This window comes from Pteropus medius, unplaced genomic scaffold, assembly GCF_902729225.1.
Source record: "Pteropus medius unplaced genomic scaffold, Ma_sr-lr_union100, whole genome shotgun sequence".
NCBI lineage: Eukaryota > Metazoa > Chordata > Mammalia > Chiroptera > Pteropodidae > Pteropus > Pteropus medius.
The window spans coordinates 4410210-4420656 of record NW_024354875.1 but is presented as its reverse complement, the minus strand read 5'-3'; the positions used below and the strand labels follow the sequence as shown (position 1 = coordinate 4420656).

The following is a 10447-nucleotide window of genomic DNA, read 5'->3' as shown; positions in this document are numbered from 1 at the left end:
AAATTAACTCTTCTTTGTATCCCTCAAACTGCCACTTTCTTTGCCATTCCTAGTACTAGTTCGGAGAAGATTATTTAACCTAAAAGTAGAATAAAATAAACCCAGTTTTATTTTATTTTCTTTTATTTGGAAAAGCTCGAAAAAAGCACAGTCCATGCAGTCTTTTCTGAAAATAGGAAGCCAAGTGCCGATCCCGTATTTTTATTATCAGGTTACATATACAGTAAAGTAGCTCTATTTGATGAAAACAGTAGCTCTGCTGACGGAATGCTGGGTATGTGGGGGTTGTGGGGGGTGTGACTCACTGAGTGTGGCACGTGCAGGGGCTTGTGTGGGTAGCAGCGCGATGGACTTGGCCGACAGGGAGAAGCAGCTGTGCCGTCCTGTCTGCAGAAGGCTTCCCTTGGTCTTTTTCTCTGAAGGATTCCATCGCCTGTTCTTTTTCTTAAGCGTCAACAAGCCTTTCACTAGCCCTGAGACAATGAGAGTCACTTGTCGCTGTCTTGTCTGTGGTCCGGGGCCTCTGCCCCCCTGTTGGTTGCTGCTGTGGTAGGCGATGTGTATTGGTTTCGATTCTAGGTCTTGTGTGCCTGTGACCGAGGGTCAGCTCTTCAGCTTCGTCACCGCCGTGGCTCAGGAAGTGCCCTAAGTAGAAGATCTGGTGGCTTTAATTTGCCTCTTGGGGCTCTTGGTGAATCACATCATTCATTCAGCACACATTGGAGTGTCCTGTGCCAGGCACTGTCTTAGGTGTGTGTGATGGATACGCATAAACCGCAAAAATCACGGTGCTCCTGGAGTTTACATCGACTCCTTGGTGACTTTCAGTTGCCTCTGGAGTGTGTGTGTGTGTGTGGCGGAGTGGGGGGGTCATTTCCTAAGTCATGGAAATGTATTCATACACTCGACCTTTTTTTTTTAAGCTTCTAATTTAGCATAACAGATGAATATGACTGACTGTCCTGGGGGAATTTGTAAGAGAGACAGACAGACAACAAAACATGTAAACGCTTTGCTCCTTTGCCACCCAGCAGAGCCGGATCCCTGCTATGATGAGGCAGAAGCAATGGCTCACAGTAAAGGCAGTGGATGGAAGGTGACTCTTCAACTGGGGCCTGATTTTTATGACAACTTAGCCTTGTGGCATCCTGCGAGTGCTCGGGCATATCTGGCTGTGGCATGGGGACATAGGTTTGGCAGACCATGAGGGCAGAGGGAGGGGGTGGGCAAGGCCAAGCATTGGGAAGCCTTGACTACAGGCTAGAGTGTTCTGTAAGCAGAGGAGTCAGTGAGTTTCACAGATGGCAGTGACATGACTTACCCTCTGTTTTAAGAGAGTAACTGATGGCAGTGTGTGGGATGCGGTGACAGCACAAGCTTCGAGGTGGGCAGGGAGACCTGCTGAGTGATTTTTCCCTCACTTATTATTCATTCAGCGTCTACTTAGATGGAGTTTCCTTGTATTTATATGTATAAGCAATTAGCCGGTCTCGAATGCTATTTTAAGAAGATTGGAACCAATTTAATGCCCTAACTCATTTTTCAAGCTCGAAGTTCACATTTTTGTTTCTTTCTGCGGAATGAATGAAAGATACGTGTGCCGATGACTTTACAGGGAGCCACTTTGCGGGGAAGTGTGTGGCCATCACAGTCCCTTCTGCCGTTTCTCTCGCTGTCCGCTTCGCTAGTCAGTGGGGTGTAAACGTGCAGCTATCTGCTCTGCTGCGAGCACAGATCGATACCATTCTCACAAGAGATAGATGATTCAAGACTTCATTCAGAGAAAACTGACGTCATTTATGTTTCATGATAAGAGCCTCAGAGAAAAACCGGAAGAAATATAATGAGTCGTCTTGACAAAACACTTCCACCACTGTGAAGGAGCCAGACCACTTCTCCTGGTCAAGGAGCGATACTGCGTTTTAAACATGTGGTGCTGGTTATTCGGTGTCCTTTTTTTTTTTAAGGTAGGAAATGATGTTCTTTGGACTGAGTTAAATGCTGCTCAGCATAAAAAGCGTGGTATGGAACGAAGCCTGCGACTCATCGACACGCACTGGGCTAATGAGAAGACAGTGTCTCTAATCAACTGCAGAACAAATGCTCACAAACACTCCCCTTCTCTCCTAGGGCTTCCTTCGCTGGACACCTGTCCGGGATCCTTGTCGGGCTAATGTACACTCATGGGCCTCTGAAGAATATCATGGAAGCGTGCGCAGGTACGGAGCGAAACACCTTCGGCATGCCGACAGGTTGGAAGTTCATCCTCGTTTTCGTGGAAACAGAAGCAACCCCAAGTCACTCATGGGTCCACGCAGGTGTCCCCTCAGCAGAGACTGTTTAAACCAAGGGGACAAACAGCTGACGGCGGTCCTCACACCACTCCAAAGAGGCCGCAGACCCAAATTTTAAACCTGAGGCTTTCCGTGGGGGATCATTAGCAGTATGTATTTATAGACCCTTGGCACATTAATGCTACTCACAGAAAACCACAATTTCCTTGAAAATGCAGAGAGCTAAAGCAGGTTTAAAGTAATGCATTATTCTATAATATTCCGTGAACTCATATATTTGGAAGGCAAAGTCAAAAAGAAAAATCCGTACTGAAGTTCAAAGCCAGGATTTTAAAAACTTCAGAATGACTACTAGGTCTTTGGTGGGAGAGACCTGTATTCATGCATGGCCAAGCCCAGTCTGTTATTGCTAAAAGCTTGGCTCCTCCTTTAAAAAAAAAAAAATCGTTTTTTTTTTTGCTTTTCGTTTCCCTCAAATTGATACTCGATGAAAATACTTTATTTTATTTAGAAATATATGAATTTTTTGACCTCAATTGAAAATCTATACTGGTTATGACTTATAAGGAAACTATTTTGCAAATGCTGGTTTTATAGACCATCCAAATTCCAATATTTCATCTTTTATTCATGGGAAATCTTCTGAGACTATTTTACCTTTTCTTGAACCATAAATAATTTGTTTTCACAGTTTGTGCCGATGGCTGGTATTCTCGAGGACCATATAATATTCATGATATTAGAAAGCTTTCCAGACACTGAGCCGTTGCCTTTTATTAGCCGGTTGTGTTCACTTTCGGATGATTCTTACAGGCCCTGTCGCATCTAAGCAGATTTCCATTTTCTTGCATTTGCTTATTACTGTGTTTCCAGTGTGTGTGCTTGGAGGAAGCAGTACAGCTTCGTTTATTGAAAATTTCAGATTTATTGTATTTTCAATACAACTTAATAATGGAGATCGAGTAATGAACTTTGTTGCCCAATGTTCAGTACCGATAAAGGAAAAGAAATGATTCTTGGGAGTGTAATGTCTTCATTCTTCTACGTGTCTAAAGATGATTAGTAAAGCTTTCTGCTGACATATTACAACATTTAGGCAAATATTTTGTTTTTGAAAAAGATTTTCCCCACAATTATATTTAAAATCTTAGTTTTCTTTCTTAAGACCTTGCCTCTTTTCTATGGAGATTTATTTTTACATCATTCCATTTTCAAAATACTACAATAGAAAGTTAAATGAGAAAAGTTGAAACAAGCATTCAGTGCTATTTACAAATAGCCTGCAGTCTCTGTGCCTTTTTTTCCGGTGAAGCCGGATAAAGGTCTAGAGTGATCTGAGAACTGAGCTGACACAGGAGCCCTGCGGAAGGTTACCAGGCTCGTGGAGGCTGCTGTCTGCTAACTCCTGGAGGAGGAGCATCACACTGAAGGTGTGCCCTGCAACTCCTCTTTCTCTCTGTTCATTCAGGAGAGGTGAATCTCCTATTCTCCTACCCTTTTAAGGACAAGAAAGGGGAAAATCCCTCAGGAAGAGTAAGGAGTATGGCTCTCGTAACAGTCTTGTTGGAGATAAGTTCTGTCTATAGCCAGAGCATCTCTACTGGTACAGGGGCCTCTATTCCCAAGCTTGGAAGGCAAGGATCACCTCACGTCAACAGGAATCTTTAAAGAACTTCAGAGAATATAAGTTAGAGTTTCATTGTCCCCCACATGTTTTTTCCCTATTGGGCTAGCCCCAAACAAAAGAGAGTTTATTTTAACAATTGTTTAGAAATCATTCGAAATGACCTTGGACTTTGTTATAAAGAATCTCCCATTCATTGGAAAGATGAGCAGTTAAAGCCTTATGGCTATTCTGTTCCATTGGTCCATGTGTCTGCTTTTACACCGGTACCATACTGTTTTGATTATGATAGCTTTGTAATATAGTTTGAAATCAGGAAGTGTTGCGATGGCTATTATCAAAAAGGCAGGAGATTACAAGTGTTGGTGAGGATGTAGAGAAAAGAGAACCCTGGTACCCTGTTTGGCGGGTATGTAAATTGGTACAGCCATTATGGAAAAAGAATACGGAAGTTCTTCAAAAAAATTAAAAATAGAACTACCATATGATTCAGCAGTTCTACCTCTGAGTATATATCCAAAGGAAATCAGTATCTCCAAGAGATATCTGCAGTCCCATGTTCATTACAGTGTTATTCACAATAACCAAGATATGGAAACAACCCAAGTATCTGTTGATGGACAAATGGATAAAGAAAATTTAACACATACACACAGACACACACACACACACAGAGGGATATTATTCAGTCATAAAAAAAGGAAGAAAATCCTGCTATTCGTGACTAAATAGATGAACCTAGAAGATATTACACTAAGTGAAATAAACTAGACAACAAAAGACAAATACAACATGATCTTACTTATATGTGGAATCTAAAAAAATGGATCTCATAAGACAAGAGAGTAGAACAGTGGTAGCCAGGGGCCGGTATCTGGGGGAAATGGGGAGATGTTGCTTAAAGGGCACAAACTCCCAATTATGAGATGAGTAAGTTCTGAGGATCTAATGTATAGTGTTGTGACTGTAATTAATGCTGTATTCTCTACTTGAAATTTACTAAGAGAGTATATGTTAAGAATTCTCACGCATACACAGAAAAATGGTAACTGTGAGATGATGAATATGTTTAACTTGATCGTGATAATCATTTCATAATGTATCTGTATATTAAGTCATCACATGTACAGCTTTTTAAAAAATCACATCGTACAACCTAAATATGTACGATTTTTATTTGTCAATATACCTCAATAAAACGGGGGCAGGGAAGACCTATGGCTGCAATTAAATATTTGCTTCCTTCTTATTCAGGCATGTTTCCTTCCGATATTCATCAGCCAAGACAGCAATACTACTTTAATAATTCAGGTAAGCACTTTATTTCATTTAATAAATTATAACTTAATTAAGAAATTATAATGACCGCCACTGTAGAGCCACTTTAAGGCAATCTAGTTGATGCCGTTGTAGGGTAGTTCACACGTCATATAATTGTGCCACTAAGGTGCCTCAGAGCTGGATGGAGGGTAGCCCAGGGAGCGTATTCAGGTGGGTTGATAGGGAAGGCCACAGAAGGAGAGAACTCTGACATGGAAATGTTGTATGGCTAGTGTCAGGTCTCTCCGATGTGATAAGATTCATACTTGACCTAGGGCCCTTCATTCTAAGCCTAAGAGAACGTACTGCTGGCTACGTTGTTAGAAGTTAGTTTCAGATAGTTTCAGATTCACAGTTCTCCCTAGTCCACCCTGACTATGTTCAAGAAGAATCACGCTTATCCTAAGAGACTAAAATGGGCACTGCTCTAATAGCTAATAGTGGCTTTCTAGATGTCTGTGTAAATAGGTAGAAAAGACTTCCCATTAAAGCCTGTGACCCGTTTTAGGCTAAGGCCCTTACATTCCAGAGGCTGCACTGCGATATCCTGGACCAGTGCCAGCAGACATGTATTAAAGAAGCCATAGGCTACAGAAGCACTGGGTGTCTTTTATAGTTGTGCCACTGGAGAATCACTGTTGCTTAAATCTGGGGTCTGCAGTCTTTTACGTAAAGGGCCAGATAGCTTATGTTTTAGATTCTAAGGGCATTGTTGGCCATATGGTCTCTGTCACAACCAGTCACCCTGTCATTGTGGCATGAAAGCAGCCATAGAGGATTCACAAACAAATAGGCGTAGCTGTATTCTAATAAAATCTTATTTGCAAAAGTAGGCAGTGGGTTGGCTTTGGACCACAAGTTGTAGTTTTTTGACCCCTGGTTTATAGCCTCCTCATTATATTATATTCATTATATTCACGCTTTTCTTTAAATCATGAGCATGGTCTTAAAAGCTCTTAAAATCCCCGACTGCTAATTCTGTCCTTTCTCTATGTATATTTTTGTTGCATCTCTCTCATTAGACAATTTTTTTTGCCCGGTTGTGGATCACAGTTTTTGCGTATCTCATAAGATGTTTTTGAATGCCAGACGTTATGTATTTTGCGGTGTCGAATTCCGAGTTTATCTTCTTTTAAAGAAAACTGGACTGTGTTCTGGCACACAGTTACATTTCTTGATGATTAGTTTGATCCTTCTGGGGCTTCTTTTTAAATCTTCGGGTGGATCTAAAGAAACTTTCATTCCAGGGTTGATTCTGCACTCCTACTGGGTGCTGCTCCTCTGAGATCCTCCTGAATGCCCTTTGTTCATCGAGATCTCTCTACTCCAGCTGCTTGGGATGCAAAAGTGTCCCAGCCCTGCCTGAGCTCTGGGAACTGTTCAGCTTATAGCTCTCAGTCATTCTTTGCCTGGCCTCATGGAATTTCACTTAAGCACGTATGACTTAACATTCAGCAAAATCTGTGGGAGACCGCATGCAGATTTCCGGAGTTTTCTCCTTTGCTGTACTCTGCCGTGCAAATTCCAGCTCCGTCCCGGGAACCCGCTGTGCCTGCTTGGGTTCCTCATCGCCGTACCGCCGTGCGGAAAGGGCCTCCAGGCTCATTTCCTCTACTTTCATTCTCTCAGGGTTCAAAATCCTGCGCTGCCTGTTCCACAATGTCTGAAAACATCTGTTTCGTATATTCTCTCCAGTCTTCTGCTTGATTGTGGCGGGAGGGCTGGTCCAGTCTCACTAACTCCTTTCCAGCAGCCGTAGAAATCCAGCGCAGTGCATTCAGTGCTCAGCCTGGAAGGGAGCGGCAGAGCTGCAGTCACAGGAGGTCATCCAGAGGAAGACGAGCTCTGGGTCTTCATGAATGAGTGGAAGTTCAGGAAAGCGATGGGAGGAAAGGGCTTTTCAGGCCTTTATGAAAAGGCCTGTTTGGAATTACCCAGAATGTGCTGGGGTGCCACTGAGGGATTTAATCAGTAGAGCGATGCTGTTGGATTTACATTCAAGCTATGTTTTTGATGTAGTTCTAAGCGGGGATCATGGTTATCAATCACGGCTGTCTATGTGAATCAAACCGAGGACTTTTTTACAACATATCCATGCCTTGCATTCATCCCAGACCAACTAAGTCAGAATAGGGATCGAAATGGGGATTTGGACTTTTTTTTTTAAAGCTCCCTAAATGACTCTACTGGGATCAGCAACAAAGAGGATAGACTTATGTGACTGAGGTTACCTGGGCTTGGGGACCACGGAAGTGAAGACTGTCACTGCCCCAAGAAGAGGCTTCCCTTCTGAGGCTTCCAGAGCTGGTGACTTAGATGCTTAAAATCCTAGACATGTTTGGGTCTCGGTGCAGGAGAGGAACAGCTTCTGGGCAATGTCAGCTCACCTGCTCCTGTCTCTGGACTCCTGAGAGAGGAGCTGCGATGCTTAGTTATCGACAAAGCTGATGACTACAGCTGACCCTTGAACAACACAGGTGTGAACAGCACAGGTCCTCTTATACGGAGATTTTTTTTTTTCAGTTAATACATTCAGTACCATAAATGTATTTTCTCTTCCTAGTGGTTTTCTTAATAATACTTCCTTTTTCTAATTTACTTTAGTATAAGAATGCAGTGTATAATACATGCAAAATATGCGTTATTCGACCGTTTAAGTTATTGGTGTGATTTCCCATCAGCGATAGGCTATGAGTAGTTACGTCTTGGGGAGTCAGAAGTTACCTTCAGATTTTTGACTGCGAGGGTCAGTGCCCAGAACCCCCGCCTTATTCACGGGTCAACCGTAGAGTTATTTGGAAGAGCACTGGGTTCTTCTGGTCGTTGATGATGGGGAGCAGTTTGCTCTGACTTACGTATAATCAGAGCTTTGTTGGCCTGTGCAACTAGGAAGAGCTGGGTTGGGTAGGAAAACTACTTTGGTTCTACCTCCCGTGGTGACTTCTCTCTTCTTGGCTTTGTTCGCTCCACTAGACAGGAGCCATGGCCTCTAACACCCTGAAGTTGCTAGAGGGAAAAGGGCTTCTCTCCTGGTTCATTTTTTAAATTCCCCAAAGAAACAGGAATGTTCCTCTGGACAAAGAGAATAATAAGAACATACTAGTGCACAGACTCGGCTTCAGCTATCATAGATTACCCAGCCCTCATGTCTGGTGTGACAGCTGGGAAATCGAGCCTTAGAAATGTTAAGTAATTTGGCTGAAGTCAGATAGGTTGTTAGTGATAGAACTAGGGCTCAACATGCAAGTCGCTGATCCCTAGTCCCTGCTTTTTCTATTGGACAAGGGTATGAGACGGGCAGTCTGCTTATTCAGCCTTATAAAATAGGGCAGTTCCCTTGTTGTCTTTACTTCCCCCCTTTTTTTTGCATTTATTTTAAAAGAAGCAGTGGGGGCTGGGAACCTGCTTCTTTCTTTCTTCATATGCAAGAGGCATAAGCACAGCAGACACACAGACCAGGGAATTAATGGCAAAAATAAAAGTCCCCTTTACCTTTCTTTCTTATCCCCTGTAAGATGATCATATTTATATTCCTTCCTCTGAAGGGATTGGATTTCTTCAAAGGCAGAGCTACATAAGGCCAGGTGGCCATGCTGATGGTCACCTAGGGAGCTTTTATAAGAGCATATGTATGTCTTACAAATAACATTTTATTCTTAATATGGCTATCCAGAGCTGGAAAAATCTTTATAGGTCAAAGAACCTCATGAATGTTTAAAAAGCTGTTACCAATTTTTCTAATCTTGGTGGTGTTTCTTGATCTCTTTTGCCATGAAGTCTTGGTATGTGTATAAGGAACAGATGGAGTGGTTAATAGAATAATGATAACCAGAATTTCTTTTACTACAGAGCCAAAGTACATAGCTGCAAAAGAATATTAAACTAGTATTCATTGCAGGATATAATTTAAACTTATTTATCTCAAGTGTTTGATTGTTAGGTTTTTCCAGCCATGTTTATTATGAAAATTAAAAAATATCTGATTGGCCCAGCAGGACAGCTGTAGAAAATTTTCGATCTTAGGAGACCCATTCTCATTATAATAGATACGGATGGTTTTTTTGGTCTTGTTGATGATTTATGACCAATGATATAGAACCTTTAACCATATGAGTCTTTTCAACTTAAAGCACTAAAACTTTCCCTTTCCCTTTCCCCATGTTTTGTCTGACAAGTACCAAATTAGATTTTATAATAATCAGATGTTTAGAGTTGTAGACTTTATTTCATTAAGGCACTGCTAGGTTTTCCTTGTCTTTTTTTTTTAAAGAAATAACGTGAAGAAAAATGTTTTCCTATATCAAGAAAACATTGCCTGAAATCATAGCAGACGTACTTAGAGATTTAAATTCTATAGATATATGTAGTATTTCTGTTATCTGTACAGATGGGTATTTGGAGCTTTGGGGTCATTTTGGATTTTGAATTAGCTGAACGTTTTCAAGGATAAAAAGGTAGAAATGCTGCTCAGACCTTCTGTAACAAAACAGCTTCCCATGGGGGTTCGAAAGTGGTAATGAACCATATGGGCAAGTGCCCAATATGCTTTCCTTGTTGCAATAAAATAATTGGCTCTCTCAGGGAATTGGGCAGTCTCTATTCAGGAATTGCTGAAGCATCCCATGGTATTCAGTATTCAGTGACTTATCCATAAATATTCTATTATGTTTTGGAATGGTCACCCCGCTCCTTTGTCCTTTGTGAAGTAGATATATTGATTGTGCTTTGACCATTTGCCCTTTTATGAAAGTTGTGGATTTTTTGTCTTTCTTTGGTGTCTCCTTACTTATTCTCAGGACGTGACACTTGCTGGCGGGTGTTCTCCAACACAGCAGTGGAAGCTTATTTTTTTCTGATGGTTCTCTTGAGTAGAGACCAATTTGAAGAAGGGCATCCATACTTGAAATTGCATTCAATTCTAACCATTGTGAGGATTTGGGAAATTTACTTACATCTTTCTCCTGTTGTTAAATATTATAATGTTAATATGCTGACATGGGGAACATATGAGAGAAAATGTGAAAGTTGGGTTATTGGAGGTTTTTTTTAGTAAATCGCCACTAATTTGTATTACATTAGGAGCAAGGCTTGTCAGAATTAGCCCCCCAAATCCTTTGCAATTTTATTTAATGTGGATTTAAGTCATTTATTTTTGTGACTGTCAAGGACATTCAATAATATAGTACCAAGATAGAAGAGATTTGTATTC

At 41.4% G+C, this 10447-nt stretch overlaps 1 protein-coding gene across 2 annotated transcripts in view; it reads left to right on the top strand.

The window, feature by feature from the left end:
- The window catches only part of RHBDD1 (rhomboid domain containing 1), a 112042-nt gene that overhangs the window by 55677 nt on the left and 45918 nt on the right, over window positions 1-10447 (top strand). For both annotated transcript variants that reach the window (XM_039855787.1, XM_039855788.1), the window contains exons 4-5: window positions 2131-2219; window positions 5173-5229. In XM_039855787.1, coding sequence (XP_039711721.1) covers window positions 2131-2219; window positions 5173-5229 — 146 coding nt within the window. The remainder of the gene's footprint in view (window positions 1-2130; window positions 2220-5172; window positions 5230-10447) is intronic.